The sequence below is a fragment of the Chiloscyllium plagiosum genome, chromosome 20 (genome assembly GCF_004010195.1).
Source record: "Chiloscyllium plagiosum isolate BGI_BamShark_2017 chromosome 20, ASM401019v2, whole genome shotgun sequence".
Classification (NCBI taxonomy): domain Eukaryota; kingdom Metazoa; phylum Chordata; class Chondrichthyes; order Orectolobiformes; family Hemiscylliidae; genus Chiloscyllium; species Chiloscyllium plagiosum.
The window spans coordinates 4,321,441-4,344,111 of NC_057729.1; the positions used below are offsets into that span (position 1 = coordinate 4,321,441).

The 22,671-nt window shown below is 40.8% G+C and overlaps 1 protein-coding gene across 1 annotated transcript in view; it reads right to left on the minus strand.

Moving 5' to 3' along the window:
• Positions 1-1,771: 1,771 nt before the first annotated feature.
• pdrg1 (p53 and DNA-damage regulated 1) overlaps positions 1,772-22,671 on the minus strand; it is a 25,315-nt gene continuing 4,415 nt past the window's right edge. The window contains exons 2-5 of the mRNA XM_043710136.1: positions 13,989-14,064; positions 5,426-5,500; positions 3,780-3,860; positions 1,772-2,219 (exon numbers count right to left, since the gene is read on the minus strand). Of these exons, the coding sequence (XP_043566071.1) occupies positions 2,137-2,219; positions 3,780-3,860; positions 5,426-5,500; positions 13,989-14,064 (315 nt within the window). The 3' untranslated portion in view covers positions 1,772-2,136. The remainder of the gene's footprint in view (positions 2,220-3,779; positions 3,861-5,425; positions 5,501-13,988; positions 14,065-22,671) is intronic.

The window sequence follows — 22,671 nt, forward strand, 5'->3', positions numbered from 1 at the left end:
AACATGTCATTTCCACTGTTTAATGCGGCTGCAACAGTATGCACGTTGTTAGCATCTTGCTTTTAAGATATACTTGGTCCCACTTCCACATTCTTCATTGAACGATTAATCGTCTCCTGGCTTGATGGTAAAGTGAGGCATATTGCAGGTGAGATTGTTATTGAATAGATTCTGCTGCTCCCAATGACCTACATTGTCTCCTGGATATGCAGCTTAAAGCTGTTTGATCTGACAATAGACAATAGGTGCAGGAGTAGGCCATTCGGCCCTTCGAGTCTGCACCGCCATTCAATATAATCATGGCTGATCATTCCTAATCAGTATCCTGTTCCTGCCTTACCTCCATAACCCTTGATTCCACTATCTTTGAGAGCTCTATCCAACTCTTTCTTAAATGAATCCAGAGAGTGGGCCTCCACTGCCCTCTGGGGCAGAGCATTCCACACACCACTCAGGGTGAAGGTGAAGAAGTTTCTCCTAATCCCTGTCCTAAATGGTCTACCCTGTATTTTTAAGCTGTGTCCTCTGGTTCGGCACTCACCCATCAGCGGAAACATGTTTCCTGCCTCCAGAATGTCCAATCCTTTAATAATCTTATACGTCTCAATCAGATCCCCTCTCAATCTTCGAAACTCAAGGGTAAATCATGGTTGGTTTATTCTTCTCTCAGAATCTTTCCTTCTTACTGGGAATGTATTTTTGCTTAGAGTCGTGAAATACCTCCTAAAATGTCTGCCACTGCTGGCTTACTGTCATTTCTAGAGTGGTGGTGGAAAAGCACAGCAGGTCAGGCAGCATCAGATGAGCAGGAAAATCGATGTTTTGAGCAAAAGCCCTTCATCAGAAAGGGCTTTTGCTCGAAATGTCAATTTTCCTGCTCCTTAAATGCTGTTCTCCTAACATCCTCATCACATTTCACCTGCCACCCAGCTTTGTATCATCAGCAAATTTGCTAATGTTATTGCTGATACCATATTCTATATCATTAACTACAAAAGAGTTTCAATAAACATTTAACACATTCTGAACCTATCCCATTTAGGTCAATGGTATCGGATCTGAGGCTGGAACGACTTTCGAAGGAACAAGCTGGGTTCTGAGGATGGATGAGCCTGGGTTACTAAATGCTCCCAATCCTTTTAAAAAGTACAAATGCCTTGAAGCACCATCCACCAACACCATATGGAGTTTGGATTCTCAAATCACTCTCAGATGAGTCCCAGTAAACTATTCAAGTCCTAATTACCCACCAGGTACATTTTGGCAACAAATGCTAGACTTGTCAGTGATGCCCATATTTTGGGAATAAATTTAGAATCTCTGCGCTGTCAGCCAAGATTGGATAAGATATCACAATTTAAGGAGTGAAACTGGGAGTTCCAGTTTTTTTGTCAAAGACTTTACTTCTTCCAGAACGATTAGGAAAACTAAAAGACAATAACAGAAACTGCTGGAAAAGCTCTGAATTTGGAGAGTCACTTGACCCGAAATGTTAACTCTGATTTCTCTCCATAGATACTTCTGAGCTTTTCCAGCAATTTCTACTTTTGTCTCTGATTTACAGCATCCGCAGTTCTTTCCGTTTTTATTTCAGAAAACTGAAACACTGCCTTATTTTGCCATTGTCAGAATTGTAACTATAAGTGATCAAGTATTAATGTCACACATGGTTTATACATTTGCAAATTATTATATAAAGCCACAAATAAGACTCCACTTTCTGTAGACCAAGTGCATGTAAAAAAAAAGATAGTTATGAAAAGGATCAGCATTTAATTCAGTAATCCAGCAATTTTATTTGTAAAGTACACTGGCCGAGTAGTCAGCTGTGGCAAGTTATTGTAACTGTTCAAGTCCCAGGTAAATTCTGGGAAGAAAGGAGAGGAAGTTGGCCACCAATAGACATGGATAAAATGACACTCTTCTTGAATAATTCAAGGATTAATGATTTCAGATATCATAATCCCACTGAAAGCGATCTGGTAAATCTTGGAACTTGAGCAATGTTGGAAAAAAAATCCCACATCTTTTATGGCCCAAGTTGCAAACATGCTGTCCATGTTTTCCAAAGTAGCTGTTCCTCCAATATATGGAGTTCTGCCCAGTTCTCACCAATTTACAAGTCATAAGCAACTTTCAGCTCTTCAGTGTCTTCTCAATGGCGCTCAATTCTTCTTGGGTTAAAGGGGAAAGATTGAATCCTTTAAGTTCAGGTTTTCCTGGAATACAAGTAGTAAGATAATCAGAATCGTCAGCAACAATTGACATCAGTATCCCCATCACCACAGATATTACAGAGGTACTTAGACATACCTTTCTAGTAAGTTGAAAAGTGTGGCACTGGCAAAGCACAGCAGGTTAGGCAGCATCCGAGGAGCAGGAAATTTGACATTTTGGGCACAAGCCCTTCATCAGGAATTCCCAAAACATCGATTCTCCTGTTCCTCGGATGTTACCTGACCTGCTGTGCCTTTCCAGTGCCACACTTTTTGACTCTGATCTCCAGCATCTGCAGTCCTCATTTTCTCCATACCTTTCTAGGACTCAGATATGCGCTATCTTTACCGAGCAAGACCTCAAGTAAGCTCCCAAGCAAGTTATTTGATGTCAGCCATATTTAAAATATACAACTGTTCTAGTAGAGCATCTTTACTAATATAAAGCGTTCCAAGATACTTAACAGGAGTATTATCAAACAAAATTTGACACCTTGCTATATGAAAGCTAATTGGACAAGTGACCAAAACTCTGGTCAAAGACAAAAGTTTTGAAGAAACATCATGGTCATTAATGGTATGGAAGGAAATTGAGGATATGTAAGAGGCCAGAAATGGAGTGGTAAAAATAAAATGTGTTAAAGATTTGAAGAAGAAGATGAAGGATAAAGAGGGGTGAGCCCACAAATGGATTGAAGACAAGGATTAAAATTTGTTTTCTCTTCCTCTCAAAAGGCACATTGGCAGACCAGGTTCTGATGTAGGTAAGCAAGAACAGATCTCCAGAGATTATACTGTGAGTTTACCACACACTTGGGACTGATCAATAGCCTATGATTAAATAGTGGAAAGAACAGAGACAAGAAAGACTAGTCCCAACGGGAAAGAATTAAGACACAGTTAGCCCAAGCTGTACAAATGTAAAGAGAATATATAAAAACCCATTTACCAAGTATTCAACTACAGTTAGTAAATAGAAGAAATTGGTTTAGAGGATTTTAAGCGAGGAATAAAAACTCATGACAGTTTAGATACAATAAGCTTTGGACATTCATGCAAATTAAAGTAGGGAAGGATGTAAATTTAAAAGGAGATATCAAGAACTATTACTTTACTTCAGTAATTATTGAAATAATCTGTCTAGCAGAGTTTTAGAAACACATCTTGAAAAACAGCTACTTACAACGACATTTAGGGCACCAGAGGGGTCAGCTTCAATTGACTATCCTTATATCAAACAGTTTTATTTAAATTTCAGGCATTGTCTGACCTTACAAATGTGTGAGAAATTATATGGAAATGTAGGTGAACTAAGCAACTTTGAACGAAACAGGCCATTGTGGAAAATCTGTTCCTTGCTGAACACCTTCATGCATAAGTATTAAACGAGGAGCAACAGGGTTCATTCCCTCTCTGCCGCATAGGACAATATCAATTACAGTGCCCCATCATTCCACAAAATCAATTAGATCAGAAAATAGGGTTGAAATGATCAAAGGCCATAGGCAATTGTAGGTATACATAACACATACACAGAGTTAAAGGAACAGGTTAAAAAGTCACCTTGAGCTTCATTCAAACGATTAACTTTCACTTTCAGCTGCTTATAAAGCTTATGTATCTCTTTATCCAATTGTTCTTGATCTGAAATATCAAAGTAATGTTCATGTTAAACCAAGGTAAATACTCATTACCAAATTATCACTTATACAAGTTGATAAAACGTCACTTATTGAGATCCATTATATAGTTCCCTAGTTCCATGTTATTTTTGCTTAGCTCAACCTGTTACAGCCATAAACTATGTGTGCCAACTGATCCACGTAAAGACCTCTTCCCATGTATGTACAGACTTCTCTTGGGTACTTGTGTCGAATCCCTTAAAGGCCTCTATCTGATTGTCTCAACTATTTCACTAATGACCCCAGTACTCTTAACAGGCAGAATTAAGGATTAGAATTTTGTTCTTTTAACCAAAAATTGTTTTTATTTTTTGGGTTTTTTAACCTATTATCGAACTAAACTGAAGCTGCTTTCAAGGGTTCTTGATCTCATCTTAGATGGTGGGGCAGAAAATAACGGAGACATAGGAAATAGGAGCCGAAGTAGGCCATTCGGTCCTTTGAGCTTGCTCTGCCTTTCAACATGATCATGATTAATCATCCAACACAACATCCTTTAGCCCCAAGTGCTATATTCAATTCCTTCTTGAAATTATATGCTTTTGCTGCAACTGCTTTTTGTGGCAATGAATTTCGCAGCCTCACTACTCTTTGGGTGAAGAACTTTCTTCATATCTCAGTCCTACATGGTTTACGTGGATCCTTAGACTATAACCTCTGGTCTCCTCTGCCATCAGGAACACCCTTCCTGCATTAACCCTGTCTAGTCTGTTAGAATTTTATAGGCTTCTAGAAGATCCTCCCTCATTCTTCACAGCACCAGCAAACACAATCCTAACCAATTCAACATCTCTTCAAAATGTCAGTCCCACCGTCCCAGGAATTCAGTCTGATAAACCTTTGCCGCACTCCCTTTATAGTGAAAGCATCCTTCTTCCGATAAGGCACCAAAACTACATGCTGTATTCCAGATGTCGTCTGACCAAGGCCCTGCACAGTTGCAGGAAGATATATCAAACCCTCTCACTATGAAGGCCAACATTTAAGTTGCCTCGTTTGTTGCCTGCTGCACGTGCATGCTTCCTTTCAGCAATTGGTGCAATAAATTGAAAAAGAGTAAAGTGGACATCATATTTATCCACATTATACTTTGTCTTGCAAATGCCCACTCTTCCAAATTGTCCAAATCACACCAACGCATCTTTGTATTCTCCTCATAGTTCACCCAGCTTTGTCTCATCTGCAAACTTGGAGATATTACATCATCAAGTCAGTTAGAGAAAATAAAAAAAGTGAATGTTTGAACCACGTTTCTCAAAAACATAGAAAGAAAATAAAGTACTGAATATCTGTTTCACTAAAATTGATTTAGTAGTAATCCAAACACAAAGACTAATTTAAAACATTGAATTTTCTGATGTGAAACTAATTTATCCTTCAATAAGGGCTCAGCTCCTCTTTCTCCCAAAGACGAGGATTTTTTAAACAATGCTGTCAGTTGGTTTAATATTATTTGGACTCCATCATTTAGCATAGTTGCCCCACTCAAACACAAACATGTTAAATAACTTGTACACAAACACATACCTTTCTGGATCATGTCTCTAGTTCTAGAATTGGGGAATTTGATAAACATGTTTCCAAAACAAACCATCACATTACCTGAGACAAAAAAGAGAGACAGCAGTTAGCAATCTAAGTGGTCTTGAGCTTTGATGACCTAACATGACTAAGTTTCACATGGTCAGAAAGGAGAGATCACATCTGGCGTGAGACACAGCCTGAGTGAGTACATAATTTGGGGAATTTGGAAGCAATATGAGAATTTGAAGCAATGTGGAATTCAGTACAAATAGTAAAAGGTGCGTTTTGTTTGCTTTCTTTTGGCTCAAAGTTAGTAAGATTTTTATTTTAAAAATCAGGATAAATTGAAGATCAGAATCAGGGACCCATTCAAAAGAATGACAGAAGTAAACCATAGATTCCATTGGTTGGAGATAGTTACTAATTTGACTATTATAGGTTACTTTCGGATAGAAGGTAAATACAAGAATCGTTTAAACAGTCTACAAACTAAAAGACCAAGACAAATCTTTTAAAAAATAAATTCAGTTGCATGGAGAATTATGGAAAAGGTTAAAGTGGGGGAGGGTTCAGCAGAGGTTATTAAAATTTCCACAACAAGTAACAGGAAAGAGTGTGGAGAAGGTCAAGAATCTAACTTCAGGCACAGCAGATCAGGAAACAACTATGAGAAGTGGGAACAGTCAACACAGTACTGAGGGTGTTGTACTTAACACATACGCAGTATTGAAAACAAATAGCAAGTAGTGATATAGAGTCAGAAAGCATAGAATCCGTGCGGGCAGAGTTGAGGACCACAAAGGAAAAGAGACAACCATGATGGGAGTTGTGTCCAGGCCTCCTAACAGTAGTGAGGGTGTGGTAAAGAAAGTAAATCAGGAGATAGAAAAGCCATTTAATAAAGGCACTGTTACAATAATATGGAGGACTTCAATAAGAAAGTGGACTGGAAAAGTCAGTCTACAAGAAGGTTTTCTACAGCAGTTTGAGGTATAGCTCACAAGGGAACAGGCAATTCTAGATGTGGTGATGTGTATTGAAGCAGACTTGATTAGGGAGCTTAATGTGCAGGAACATCATAGGGGACAGTGAGCATAATATGATTATAAAATTCACCCTGCAATTTAAGGGGAAGAAGTTAGAATCAAATGTAACAGTATCGTTACTGAATCAGAGAGTCTTACAGCACGGAGACAGGCCCTTTGGCCCAAACTGGTCCATGTCAACCAAAATGTCCATCCATGCTAACCCCATTTCCCTGCACTTGGCCCATATCCTTCTAAACCTTTCCTATCCATGTATTCGTCCAAATACCTTTTAAATGCTCTTAATGTACACGCTTCAAACACTTCTGCTGGCAGCTCATTCCATATGCATACCACCCTCTTGTGTAAAAAAAAATTGCCCCTCAGGTTCCCTTTTATTCTTTAACTTAAACTGATGTCCTCTAGACCTTGATTCCCCCAACCCTGGGAAAAGGGGGAATTGAGTAAAGGTAGCTACAAAAAGACATGAGGGAGGAGCTGGTCCAGAGTTGATTAGAGGATTGGGATGGCTTTAAAAAAAAAAAAGAGGATAACTAAGAAAGCAGTAGAGTAGAGAAGATGAAATAGGAAAGTAAACTAGCTAGTAATATAAAAAAAATCATGAGTTTTTTAAAAATATCTAAAAATTGAAAGGGAGACACAAATGGACATTGGGCCATTGGAAAATGAGAAAACAGAAGTAGTGATGGGGAACAAAGAAACGGTGGAGGAACTGAATGATACTTTGCATCAGTTTTCACAGTGAAAAGTATCAGTAGCATACCAGAAACTTCAAGAAAGTTTCGGGGCAGAGGTGAGACTAGTGGCAATCATGAAGGAGAAGGTGCTGGGGGAACTAAAATGTCTGAAGGTAGAAGAATAACCCAGACCAGATGGACTACACATCAGGGTTATGAAGGAGAAACTTGAAGAGATTGTAGATGGATTGGCGGTGATTTTTCAGGAATCACCGGAAACAAGGAAGGTCCTGAGAACTGGAAACTGGCTAATGTAACACCCCTGCTTAAGAGGAGAGGAAGGCAGAAGACAGGAAACTACAGACCAGTTAGCCTGACCTCAGACATTGGTATGATTTTAGAGTCCATTCTTAAGGTTGAGATTGTGGAATATTTGGAAGTGCATGGTACAATAGTGCTGAGACAGCATGACTTCATATCCACTGGAATTCTTTGAGGTGGAAACGAGCAAGTTAGACAAAGGAGAGCCAGTGGATGTGATCTATTTGGATTGCCAGAAGGCTTTTGACGAGATACCACACAGGAAGCTACTAAATAAGATGAGAGCCCATGGAATTAGGAGAAAGTAACTGGCAATGGATAGAAGATTGGCTGACTGGCAGAAAGCAGAGAGTGGGGATAATGGGGTCTTTTCATGATGGCAACTGGTGATGAATGAAATTCTGCAGGGGTCAGTGTTCAGACTACAACTACTCACAATATACATTAATGATCTGGATGAAGCAAATGAGAGCATCGTTGTGAGTTTGCAAATCACACAAAGATAGATGGAGGGACAGGTAGTGTTGAGGGAGCTAGAAGGCTGTAGAAGGACTCTGACAGTCTGGGAGAGTGGGCAAGGAAGTGACAGATGGAATACAAATGTGGGAAAGTGCAAGGTAGGAAGCATAGACTATTATCTAAACGAGAAATGGCTTTGGAAATCTGAAGCCCAAAAAGGGATTTGGTAGCCTTATTTTAGGCTTAACCTGCAGTTTCAATTTGTAGTTAGGAGAGCAAACGCAATGTTTGCATTCACTTCAAGAGGGCTTGAATACAAGAGCAGAGAAGTACAGCGGAAGCTGTAAAAGACTCTGGTCAGACCGTATTTGGAATTTTGAGAGCAGTTTTGGCCTGTATCTAAAGAAGGATGTGCTGGCGGTAGAGAGGGTCCAAATGCGGTTTACAGGAATGATCTGGGGATGAAGGTTTGTCATATAAGGAGAAATTGAGAACTCAATCTGTATTTGTTGGAGTTTTGATGGGATTTGGGGGAGGTGGGGTTGACGGTTGGGGGGGTGTCTCATTGCAACTCACACAATACCCAGAGGCCTGGATAGATTAGATTAGATTAGAGTACATTACAGTGTAGAAACAGGCCCTTCGGCCCAACAAGTCCACACCGCCCCGCCGAAGCGCAACCCACCCATACCCCTACATTTACCCCTATACCTAACACTACGGGCAATTTAGCATGGCCAATTCACCTGACCTGCACATCTTTGGACTGTGGGAGGAAACCGGAGCACCCGGAGGAAACCCACGCAGACACGGGGAGAACTTGCAAACTCCACACAGTCAGTCGCCTGAGGCGTGAATTGAACCCGGGTCTCTGGCACTGTGAGGCAGCAGTGCTAACCACTGTGCCACCGTGCCGCCCACGGATAGAATGGACATGGAGAGGTTTCATTACTAGGAGGGCCTAGGATCCAAGGACACAGCCTCAGTGAGTGTAGGGACAACACTAAAACTGAAATGAGAAGGAATTTCTTCAGTTGGAGGGCAATGAATTTGTGAAACTCATTGCCGTAGCAGGCTGTGGAGGCCAAGTCATGGAGTGTATTTAACATAAATAGTTAGGTTCTTGATTGGTAAGGGGATCAAGGAGTACAGGAAGAAGGCAGCAACACAGGGTTAAGAAACATCTCAGCCATGATCGAATGGTGGAGGAGACTTAATAGGTCAAATTACCTAATTCTCTTTGTATATCTTATGGTCTTATGTAAAACCTGAAGGCAATATTTCTGTACTAAAATGAGAAACAAAAAAGGTAACAATTCCAAACTATAAATACAATATTACAAGAAGCACCTTGATAATTTTCTTGTATTTGATAAATCAGCAAATTCTATCCATGCAATATGTCTCAGTGCTTTAAGTCAGTGGGGAGAAGTTACAGCCAACAAGCTGCTATAGATCATCTAGTGACATCTGCTGGAAATTGCGTATTGTGAACACTGGTCAACAGCATTCACTGCTGAATAGACTGCTACCAGTCCATAGGAATAACCAGAAGATAGCTTCAGAAAAAGAATACCAGCATTTTAAACAAATCTTTAAAGATGCACTTTTTAAAATTTCAGGGGGAAAAAGGAAATCCTGTTACTATTGACAGGGATCCTCACAGAGACCAAGATTCAAGTTCAAATGTGAGTTTGTTAAATGACTAATTAGAACCATAATGAGCATGGGCATTCAGATCTCCTGCTAGATTGAAAAGAAAATAATTCAGAGATTCCGCTCCTGATTAGTATCCAATACCTACAAGGGTCAGTGTTGTATAAGGAGGTTAGTATCTCCTTAGGACTGATTCTGAGAGGAGCTAACCAGAGTTGTAAGTCTCCTATGAGTTCAGAGTTATAGAGGGTTCCTAAACAATTATTTTCATATTAACAGCATGAAGCTAAAGTAGTAATATGCATTTATTCTTAAGTTGAGACTGATGTCTCACAAGAAACAATCATGATGTGGAGATGTTGGAGTAGGACTGGGGTGGACAAGGTCAAAAATCAAATGATTCCAGGTTATGGTTCAACAGGTTTATTTGAAATTGCAAGCTTTCTGAGCTCAGCTCCTTCCTCAGATATGGTCTGACAATCATATATTGTACATATGATATAATTATCTTTTCAGTACTTTGTAATAAACATTGTTGTTTAATCCAGAGTCTACCTTATGCATAAAGCATTATTGGGCCATCCCTCCCATGGTGTAGGTTGATCAGTTAATACTAAAAGATGGATTGGTAGTGACAAACCAACACAAGGTATTCTAAATGTCTAGAAGTTAAATTTAGACCACGCATGCACCACTGGGATACAACATGACAACATGGCCTAATTTATAAGGCATGGGGATCCTAAACTAGGAGTTGTGGGTTCAAGTCTAATCTGGGGTGTTTTTATGGGCAGCACAGTGGCTCAGTGGCTGTCACTGTTGCACCTCAGTGCCTGTCACTGTTGCACCTCAGTGCCAGGGACCTGGGTGTGATTCCAGTCTTCTGGTGACTGTGTGGAGTTTGCACGTTCTGTGTCAGTGTGGGTTTCCTCCCGCAGTTCAAAGATTGGCAGGCTAGGCGGATTGGCCATGCTAAACTATACATAGTGTCCATGGATGTGTAGGCTAGATGGATTAGCCATGGCAAATGCAGGGATATGGGGATAGGGTAGGGTGGTGGATCAGGTTGAGATGCTCTTTGGAGGGTCACTGCAGACTTGCTAGGCCGAATGGCCTCTTTCCACACTGGGAATCTATGATTCTATTACAATAATCTGGATTGCATTTCACCGACTACACCCCTCACACTCATCACCTGGATTAACACTTGAAAGAATCACCACTTGGGTAAAGCAAGGCAAATGGAGCATACATCAACAGAAAAGCCTTAGAAAACAGTGAACACAATTAGAACAGGTAGGGAAAACGTCAAGGAAAAATGTAATGCAAATTTCAGTAAGAATTGAAGCGATCTCATTAAAGAGGTTTAGAATAAAAAATTTGTGAGTGAAACAAGAAATAAGCAATGGAAACCTTTAAAAAAAGATATTTACGTATCAGCTACATTCTCAGGGGAATTGGAGAAGAATAACCTCCAAAGATAAAATTTCCTGGATGTTTGTCTCATTTGCTCATGGGATGTGAGCAACACTGGCTAAGTCAGCATTCACTACTCATCTTAATAACTTTTGAGAATATGGCGAGGAGCCCCTGCAATCTTTGGGATATACGAACATCCACAGTGCTGTTAGGAAGTAGGTTCCAGGGCAACAGTAAAGGAACTGTAATTTAGTTCTAATCAGTGCTTAGAGTGGATCTTGCAAGTCATGGTTATCTGATCATGCTACCCATGTCCGTCTAGGAGGTTGAGTTCACAAGTTTGCAAGTGCTATTGGAGATGACTTGGTGAACTTCAGTGTATGTAGATAGTACACACAGCTATTATTGTGCATCAATGGTGAACAGTAAATATTGAAAATGGTGGATAAAGTGCTGGGCTGCTTTATTCCATGTGGTTTTGAACATCAGTGTTTTTGGATCTGTATTCATCCAGGCAGTATTCCATCACATTCTTGACTTGTACCTTGTAGATATTTTCTATGGATGTGTGAGATCAAGAGCAACAGATCTCTTTTAGGAAACAGAAGGCAAATTACTCCTCAGAATTCAAAGCTTCTGACCTGATCTTGTAGGCAGTCTTAAGGTAGAGGTTGGAAGGCAATAGAAAAAGAGATTGCAGATGAATATGAAAGATATAGTCAAATCCTGGATAAGGTTAATGAGGAACCTAAAAAAGGGATTTTACTGGAGAGCGCAGACTTGGCTGAAATACTAATGGAGAACTCTACATCCATATTCACCAAAGTTGTCAAAATAGTTTTATTAGAGTCATTTGTGGTACATGGTCATCAATGACTGGCCATCATTTATTGCCCATCCTGAGTTGCCCTTGAGAAGGTGGTGGTGAGCTGTTTTCTTGGACCACTGCAGTCCACCTGTTGTGGGTTGACTTACAATGCTGTTAGGGAGGGAATTCCAGAACTCTGACCCAGCCACAATGAAGAAATGGCAATATATTTCCAAATCAGGATTGAGAGTGGCTTGCAGGGATACTTGCAGGTGATTTTATTCTCATGTATCTGTTGTCCTAGTCCTTCTAGATGGAAGTGGTTGTAGGTTTGGAAATGTGTTGGCTATGGGTCCTTGGTGAATTTCTGCAGTGCATCCTGTAGATAATACACACTTGCTACTACTGAACGTTGGTGGTGGAGTGAATGGATGTTTGTGGATGTGGTGCCCATCAAATGGGCTGCTTTGTCCTGGATAGTGTCAAATTTTTTGAATGTTGTTGAAGCTGCGTCCATCGAGATAAGTGGGGAGTATTTATCACACTCCTCATTTGTGTCTTATAGATGGACAGGCTTTGGGGAGTTACTCCCATCAATATTCTTAACCTTTGTGATCTGCTCTTGTAGCCAAAGTGTTTATGTGGCAAGTCCAATTGAATTTCCAATCAATGATAAATCTAAGGACATTGATAATGTTATGACACAGGGTAAACCCCTCTGCTAATTTAAACCAGCAATACAGAAGAGACTCACCTCGTGCCGTAATCTGTTAAAATTAGAGAGGCAAAGATTTATCCCAGAGGTCACTATTTAAAGTAAAAATTAACAACTTTAAGTCCAACAGAGAATATCAAAACCAACAACTCCTTACAACTCCTTTTTGTTAAACCTATCTTTTAGCTCCCATTCCACAATACTGGTCCAATAAAAAAAATCCTGATTAAGATTTACAAAAAAATTAACTTTCAAAACCAGTCAGCTGTCAAATCTTCTTTCTGTATCTTCCTTTGCAGATTTTCCTCTGTCGGCTTTTCAATGTTCTGCTGCGCAAACGTTTTATAGATAGGTACCTTTCAGAGAGCTGTTCTGCTGGCAGTCTGCACTTCTTGGTGGCTTGGCAGTTCTCCCCCTAACTGTTCAAAATGTCCGGTTTTATACCCCAAAACATCGGATTGTTTCATTGGTTTTAATATTATCAAAATACTAAATTCAAATTTGATTGGATTCTGGCATCTTGGGCATAATTTTAACTGATTGGCTGAATTTGAATTTGTTTTTGTGTTTCACAGCAACATACCTGTGCTATTAGTTTCGACTAAGTGTTACATTGTTACCTTGTTTAGAACATTGTGCGCTATGTCAGGCAGTCCTTGCTAGCTTTTCAATTCTCAAAGGTACAGTACTACCACACATTCAAAACAATAGTGGAAGATTCAGTGAATGTCAAGGGGTGATGGTTAGATTATCTGTTATTGGAGATGGTCATTGCATTTGAGCAAGACTTCTTTAGTGGAAGTGGAGTAGATAAATTGGGACAGGATAATAGTCAAGGGAGAGTCAAAAAAGCACTGGCAGCAAAATGTTTTAAAGGTCATCTGGTGCAGGTAGGATGATTCTAGGTTACTGAGGGAAGTTTAGAACTGGATATTGTGGAAGCTGTGGCCACAAGCTTCCAAACCTTTATTCTGTTGTCCCTACAAGCTTTTTAAGGCCAAGCTGATTTCATGAATTTGAATGCACGAAGAGTTTGGATGGAGTAAATAAAGGGAAGCTGCTTCCAGCGGAAGAAAAAAATCCACACGAATTGAAAATTTGATAAATAGTTGTAGAGACAAAATAAACTTACAGGGCTCTGGGGAGTAAAACTAACTGGATAGCTCTTCCAAAGAACCACCAAAAGAACAATGGGTTGTATGACCTCCTTTTATGTTGGATCATTTTATGGTTTTTCGAGATGGAGTACCTCCACCTGGTCAAGAAGGTGGCTCACCAACTTCGAGAGATCCAACTAGGAATGCACAATAAATGCTAGCCTTCCCACATTCAGAAATTTAAAAATATAGTTAAATAAGGCTTTCATCATTAAATGATGCTTTCCCACTCTCAAATCTGACAGACAAGCCTCACTACTACCATTCTTTCAGTCTTTAGTTTAGTGAATAGTAAAAGATATTCGTACCAGACTTCTCTGTGTTCTTACATAGGGCCCTCAGTGCTTCACGGTTCTGATTTCTCTTCAAATCAAGGTCAACGATCTGAAAACCACCAGATGAAAATACAGAGGTTCAGGTACAATTCATTTTACCCATGTCCTTTGTACCCCTTGGTACCAATTTCAGAAAGCAAACTGATTTCTTTAACTTGATTACTTAATTGTCCAATTAAGTGTTTGAATATTGTACAAAGTTTGCTATATATGTGCACAAGAAAATATTTCACCGAACTGTAACCGGAATTGCTTAATGAACAAAAGGTCCACACTCCAAATGGTCTATCCTCTGTCATCTTCTTGGTCATACATACAATAAATTTAAGTGTTCACATGTTACAGCAGTCAGTCACTCTCTATTCACAACTATAAACTAGGGTTTTATCATACATCAATTTGATCTAAATAGTCTATTTCAGATCCAATTTGAAGATGGCTTAATACCTTAGGTGGACAGGAAGGCATGTGGCCTTCTTTAGTCAAGGTACAAGGTTATATTGAAACTGCATAAAACATTACTTATTCAACATCTTTATATTGCTTACGAGTGGTGTCAGCTTTGTTTCTGTTCTGTGTGCCACTTCAAGGTGGCATTCATAGGATACACTGTCTATGTAGGAAGGGATTGGGTAGGGCAGACAAACTCACTTTGAGGGTAACAGGGTTTTAAATCGCATCTGGAGTAATGACCGAAATATGCATTCCTAAGGGTCTGTAAGACCAGCAGAAATCCCAAAACAACGAAGAAATGCTTGAACTGGAGGAGATCATTAACACTAGATGAATTATGAGCAAGGCATTGGAATACAAGGGTAGCTTTAAAAAAATTGGAAAATAAGGACAGGGAATAAGAAACACTCAACGAGAATGGATCTCACCTGAAAATCAAATGTCTGCACTCAACAAGTGGATCTGAATCAGCTTTAATATCATTGTTTCTTTGGGTGTGGGAATGGGGATAGAACAGCAAAAGAAGGATGATGGTTGGTTTACTTAGGACTTAGAGGACATAGGGGAGACTAGAACAATGGTCAAAGAGAATGAAATCACAGCAAACCCTTGAACAGGGTTAATTCATCAAGGTGGAACAATTTCAGAAGGAGGAAAGGTCACAAATCAGTTCCACACAGAAGTCAAAAGGGGGCAGCATAAAGGAAAGTGTACATCAAAATGCCAGGCGTACTGGCCAGCCTGCCAGAAAGCTTCCTCCTACCAACAAGGAGCACCAAGCAATCTGAATCCAACTTGACAGATGGATCTCTCAGAGTTCTGCTATCTCTGCAGATTATAAATTCACAAGCTAGAAGAGCAGAATTAGGCGATTCGGCCGATAGAGTCTGCTCAGTCATTCAATCATAGCTGATATGCTCCTCACCCTATGTTCCTGCCTTCTCCATATAACCTTTGAACACTTTACAATTAAAATCTGTCTAACTCCTTAAAATTTACTCGCTGTCCCAGCATCCATCACACTTTGGGGTAGTGAATTCCACAGAATCACCTTTGGAAGAAGTAGTTTCCCCTCAACTCTGTTTTAAGTTTGCTACTCCTTATTCTAGGACTACGACCACTCGTCCTAGAATGCCCCACAGATGTCTGCTCCAGATCTATTTTATCCTTATCCATATGGATGGCACAGTGGCTCAGCGGTTAGCACTGCTGTCTCAGCACCAGGGTCTCAGGTTTGATTCCAGCCTCGGGCGACTGTCTGTGTGGAGTTTGCACATTCTCCCAGTGTCTGCGTGGGTTTCCTCCGGGTGCTCCAGTTTTCTTCCACAGTCCAAAGATGTGCAGGTCAGGTGAATTGGCCATGCTAAATTACCCATAGTGTTAGGTGCATTAATCAGAGGGAAACTGGTCTGAGTGGGTTACTCTTTGGGGGGTCGGTGTGGACTGGTTGAGCCAAAGGCCCTGTTTCCACACTGTAGGGAATCTAATCTTTTATTATTTTGAGTCCCTCAATTTGATCTCCCCTCATTGTTCTAAATTCCAGGAGAGTATAGACCTAAATCATTCAATCTCTCTTCATAAGACAAACCTCTCATCTCTGGGATCAATCTGGTGAACCTCCTCTGAATCCAAGGTAGAGGATGGGAAAAATTTCTGGCTGTAACAGTGGTTCCTTTTTTGAGGTATTTTAGGCGTTGGAGGTGATTTCTTCAAATTCCAGGAGCAGCAATTACTGTTTCATATGCTGTTACATTTTTTTTTCCAAAGTTCCAAAACAAAGTTAAAAAAAGTCAAAACAACAGCAGTTTTAAAAGGGAGCAGAACAGACAAAAGAAGCACATGGTGAGTTCAGTGCAGGAGAGACAGAAAGGAACTGACACTACACTGAACCTGCACAGTTAATGCCTTTGCTGTTTGAATTCATGTATCGCTGGACATCGGAGTGTGTCTGGAAAAATCAACAGTGAAATTCACAACAAATCTTGGAGGAACTATTTGGGCCAAGTCACAGCACAGAAACAGATAAGTGAACAGATAACCTGGAGCAGAGTTTTGTAGAAGAATAAGATGGTGTTATTTTCTGGGTCTGTAAATTGTGAAGGAGCAAAACAAAAAAAGGCCTTTAGTAGAGTGATATGCACTTCTTGTCAGATCTGGGAGTTTAATGAGACTTTACAGTGGATTATATCTGCAATAATGCTGTTGGTTGCGAATCCTATCAGATCGAATGGATCAGTTGGAGAGACAGTTAGAGGCAATGAGGAACTTGAAACAGCAACGGTATGTGATGGATGGCAGTTATAGGAAGGGGGAAAAGAAAACAAACAAAAAAAAAAATCGCAGATACAGTCATACAGGTGGGTTAACTCCAGGAAAGGTAAGAGAAGTAGGCAGCTAGTGCAGGGGCCTTCTGTGACTATACCCATTTCAAACAAGTATGCTGTTTTGGAAAATGTAGGGGGTGATGGATTCTCAGGGGAACATAGCATGAACAGCCAATTTCTGGTACTGAGACTGGCTGTAACGTAATGAGAGGTATGTTGGGTTCCAAGAGATCAACTGCGTTAGGGGACTCTCCAGTCCGAGGTACAGACGTTTCTGTGGCCAGCAGCAAAAAATCAGAATGGTGTGTTGCTTCCCTGGTGCCAGGATCAAGGATGTCTCAGAGAGGGTGCAGAATGTTCTCAAGGGGGAGAGGGGCCAGCAGGAGGTCATTGTCCACATTGGAACCAACAACAAAGGAAGGGAAAAGGTTGAGATTCTGAAGAGAGATTACAGAGAGTTAGGCAGAAATTTTAAAAGGAGATCCTCGAGAGTAGTAAGATATGGATTACTCCCAGTTTTATGAGCTAGTGAGGGCAGGAATAGGAGGATATAGCAGATAAATGCATGGCTAAGGAGCTGGTGTATAGGAGAAGGATCCACATTTTTAGATCATTGGAATCTCTTTTGGGGTAGAAGTGACCTGTACAACAAGGACGGATTGCACCTAAATTGGAAGAGGACTAATATACTGGCAGGGAGATTTGCTAGAGCTGCTCGGGAGGATTTAAACTCCTAAGATGAGGGGGGCTGGGACCCAGGGAGATAGTGAGGAAAGAGATCAATCTGAGACTGGTACAGTTGAGAACAGAAGCGAGTCAGTCAGGGCAGGCAGGGACAAGGTAGGATTAATAAATTAAACTGCATTTATTTCAATGAAAGAGGCCTAACAGGGAAGACAGATGAAAACAGAGCATGGTTAGGAACATGGGAATGGGATATCATAGCAATTACAGAAACATGGCTCAGGGATGGCAGGACTGGCAGCTTAATGTTCCAGGATACAAATGCTACAGGAAGGATAGAAAGGGAGGCAAGAGAGGAGGGGCAGTGGCATTTTTGTTAAGGGATAGCATTACAACTGTACTGAGGGAGGATATTGCCGGAAATACATCCAGGGAAGTTATTTGGGTGGAACTGAGAAATAAGAAAGGGATGATCACCTTATTGGGATTGTATTATAGACCCCCTAATAGTCAGAGGGAAATTGAGAAACAAACTTGTAAGGAGATCTCAGCTATCTGTAAGAATAATAGGGTGGTTAAGGTAAGGGATTTTAACTTTCCAAACATAGACTGGGACTGCCATATTATTAAGGGTTTAGATGGACAGGAATTTGCTAAGTGTGTACAAGAAATTTTCTGATGCAGTATGTGGATGTACCTACTAGAGAAGGTGAAAAACTTGACCTACTCTTGGGAAATAAGGCAGGGCGGGTGACTGAGGTGTCAGTGGGGGAGCACTTTGGGGCCAGCTACCATAATTCTATTAGATTTAAAATAATGATGGAAAAGGATAGACCAGATCTAAAAGTTGAAGTTCTAAATTGGAGAAAAGCCAATTTTGACGGCATTAGGCAAAAACTTCCAAAAACTGATTGAGGACAGATGTTCGCAGGTAAAAGGACAGCTGGAAAATGGGAAGCCTTCAGATACGAGATAACGAGAATCCAGAGAAAGTATATTCCTGTGAAAGGAAAGGCTGGTAGGTATAGGGAATGCTGGATGACTAAAGAAATTGAGCCCTTTCCTGAAGAAGGACTCATGCCCGAAACATCGATTCTCCTGCTCCTTGGATGCTGCCTGACCTGCTGCGCTTTTCCAGCAACACATTTTCAGCTCTGATCTCCAGCATCTGCAGTCCTCACTTTTTTCTTAAAGAAATTGAGGGTTTGGTTAAGAAAAAGAAGGAAGTATATGTCAGGTATAGATAGGATCGATCGAGTGAATCCTTAGAAGAGTATAAAGGAAGTAGGAGTATACTTAAGAGGGAAATCAGGAGGGCAAAAAAGGGACATGAGATAACTTTGGCAAATAGAATTAAGGAGAATCCAAAGGGTTTTTATAAATACATTAAAGACAAAAGGGTAACTAGGGAGAGAATAGGGCCCCTCAAAGATCAGCAAGGCTGCCTTTGTGAGAACCCGCAGAAAAGGGGGAGATACTAAATGAGTATTTTTCATCAGTATTTACTGTGGAAAAGGACGTGGAAGATACAGAATGTAGAAAAATAGATGGTGACATCTTGAAAAATGTTCAGATTACAGAGGAGGAAGTCTTGAAATGCATAAAGGTGGATAAATCCCCAGAACCTGATCAGGTGTACCCTAGAACTCTGTGGAATGCTAGGGAAGTGATTGCTGGACTTCTTGCGGAGATATTTGTATCATCGATAGTCACAGGTGAGGTGCCGGAAGACTGGAGGTTGGCTAACGTGGTGCCACTGTTTAAGAAGGGTGGTAAGGACAAGTCAGGGAACTATAGACCAGTGAGCCTGAGGGACAGGATGTATATGTATTTGGAAAGGCAAGGACTGATTAGGGATAGTCAACATGGCTTTCTGTGTGGGTAATCATGTCTCACAAACTTGATTGAGTTTTTTTGAAGAGGTAACAAAGAGGATTGATGAGGGCAGAGCGTTAGATGTGATTTATATCGACTTTAATAAGGCATTCGACATGGTTCCCCATGAGAGACTGGTTAGCAAGGTTACTCACGGAATACAGGGAGAACTAGCCATTTGGATACAGAACTGGCTCAAAGGTAGAAGACAGAGGGTGGTGGTGGAGGGTTGTTTTTCAGTCTGGAGGCCTATGACCAGTGTAGTGCCATAAGGATCGGTGCTGGGTCCACTACTTTTCGTCATTTACAAAAATGATTTGGATGTGAGCATAACAGGTATAGTTAGTAAATTTGCAGATGACACCAAAATTTTAGGTGTAGTAGACAGCAAAGAAGGTTACCTCAGATTACAACAGGATCTTGATCAGATGGGCCAATGGGTTGAGAAGTGGCAGATGGAGTTTAATTCAGATAAATGAGAGGTGCTGCATTTTGGGAAAGCAAATCTTAGCAGGACTTATACACTTAATGGTAAGGTCCCAGGGTGTGCTGCTGAACAAAGAGACCTTGGAGTACAGGGTCACAGCTCCTTGGAAGTGGAGTCACAGGTAGATAGGATAGTGAAGAAGGCATTTGGTATGTTTTCCTTTATTGGTCAGAGTATTGAGTACAGGAGTTGGGAGGTATGTTGCAGCTGTACACGACATTGGTTAGGCCATTGTTTGAATATTGTGTGCAATTCTGGTCTCCTTCCTATCGGAAAGATGTTGTGAAACTTGAAAGGGTTCAGAAAAGATTTACCAGGATGTTGCCAGGGTTGGAGGATTTGAGCTATAGGGAGAGGCTGAACAGGCTGGGGCTGTTCTCCTTGGAGCGTCGGAGGCTGAGGGGTGACCTTATAGAGGTTTACAAAATTATGAAGGGCATGGATAGGATAAATAGACAAAGTTTTTTCCCTGGGGTGGGGGGAGTCCAGAACTAGCGGGCATAGGTTTAGGGTGAGAGGGGAAAGATGTAAAAGAGATCTAAGGGGTAACTTTTTCATGCAGAGGGTGGTACGTGTATGGAATGAGCTGCCAGAGGAAGTGGTGGTACGTGTATGGAATGAGCTGCCAGAGGAAGTGGTGGAGGCTGGTACTATGGCAACATTTAAAAGGCATTTGGATAGGTATATGAATAGGAAGGGTTTGCAGGGATATGGGCCGGGTGCTGGCTGGTTGGACTATATTGGGTTGGGATATCTGGTCGGCATGGACGGGTTGGACCGAAGGGTCCATTTCTGTGCTGTACACCTCTATGACTCTATGAACTACCTCCAATGCCATTACATATTTCCTCAAATAAGGGGACCAAAATTGCAGAATACTCCAGGTGTGGTCTCACCAGTGCCTTGCAATGTTGCAAAAATCCTTCCTTACCTATATATTTTATTCCTTTAGCTATAAAAACAACATCCTCTTTGTTTTCTTTATTATTTGCTGTACCTGCCTGCTAGTTTTCTGTGACTCATGAACAAGAACACCCCAATCCCTCTGCACCGGAGCACCCTGAAGTCTCTCCCCATTTAGATAATAGGTCACCTTCACATTTTTCCAACCAAAATGCATGACCTCACACTTACCCACGTTAAACTTCATCTACCACATTTTGGCACACTCTCCGAACCTGTATATATCCATGTGTAAGGTTATTTCCTCATTGCAATTTACAAACGTGCCTATTTTATGTGTCATTGGCTGTCAGAGCAAACTTGGCTATAAAGCCTTCTATCCCTGTATCCAAGTTGTTAATGTAGATCGTAAATAGATGGGGCCCAAAGACCGAAGCCTATGGTATCCCACTAGTTACTTCTTGCCATCCAGAAAAAATAAACATTTATCCTGACTGTCTTCTGTCCATCAACCAGTCACTGGTCCAAGCTCATAAATTACCCCTAATCTTATATGATCCAACATTGTGAATTTGTGTAGCACCTTATCAAATGCCTTCCAGAAGACCAGATATACTAAATCTCAGGATCCGCATTATCCACTTTGCTTAAGTGCTCAATCATCGTTTTCAGCTCTGGTGAGAAGCTGGACAACATAATCTGTAAATAATGTGTGGCTCAGAGATCTAATGTGCAAATAACTACTAACTATATTTGAAATGGAAATTAAGGCTTAGCATGAAGGAATCCATTTATAACCCTTGAAATCAAAGCTTTATTGAAGAAACATTTATCAGGTTTTTCTCCTAAAATATAACTCGAACTAAATGTATTTGCAATTTCTTTAGATTATCTATAGTCTCCATAGTGTTTACACAATAACAAATATTAATATAATACCTTCACGGTAATAAGATGTCCCAAATCTCACCAGAGGCATTATGAAACAAATGTCACATTGGAAGATATTAGGGAAAATGACCAGATGTTTGAGAGGATTTAAAAGGAGGAAAATAAGGTAGAGAGGCATAGGAGGAAACTGAAAGCACAATAACCAAAGTGGAGCTATTAAAATTTAGAATGCTCAAGGAGGTCAGAATGAGAACAATGCAGATATCTCATAGGATTATATGGCTGGAAAAGATTCAAAGTTAAGGAGGAGTGAGGCCAAAGAAGGATTTATAGACAGTAGACAATAGGTACAGGAGTAGGCCATTCTGCCCTTCGAGCCTGCACCACCATTCAATATGATCATGGCTGATCATCCTTAATCAGTATCCTGTTCTTTCCTTATCTCCATAACTCTCGATTCCACTATCCTTGAGAGCTCTAGCCAACTCTTTCTTAAATGAATCCAGAGACTGGGCCTCCACTGCCCTCTGGGGCAGAGTATTCCACACACCTACCACTCTCTGGGTGAAGAAGTTTCTCCTCATCTCTGTCCTAAAAGGTCTACCCCGTATTTTTAAGCTGTGTCCTCTGGTTCGGCACTCACCCATCAGCGGAAACATGTTTCCTGCCTCCAGAGTCTCCAATCCTTTAATAATCTTATATGTCTCAATCAGATCCCCTCTCAGTCTTCTAAACTCAAGGATATACATGCCCAGTCATTCCAGTCTTTCAGTGTAAGGTAATCCCGCCATTCCAGGAATTGACCTCGTGAACCTACGCTGCATTCCCTCAATAGCCAGACTGTCTTTCCTCAAATTTGGAGACCAGAACTGCACACAGTACTCCAGGTGTGGTCTCACCAGGGCCCAGTACAGCTGCAGAAGGACCTCTTTGCTTCTATACTCAATCCCTCTTGTTATGAAGGCCAGCATGCTATTAGCCTTCTTCACTACCTGCTGTACCTGCATGCTTACCTTCATTGACTAGTGTACAAGAACAC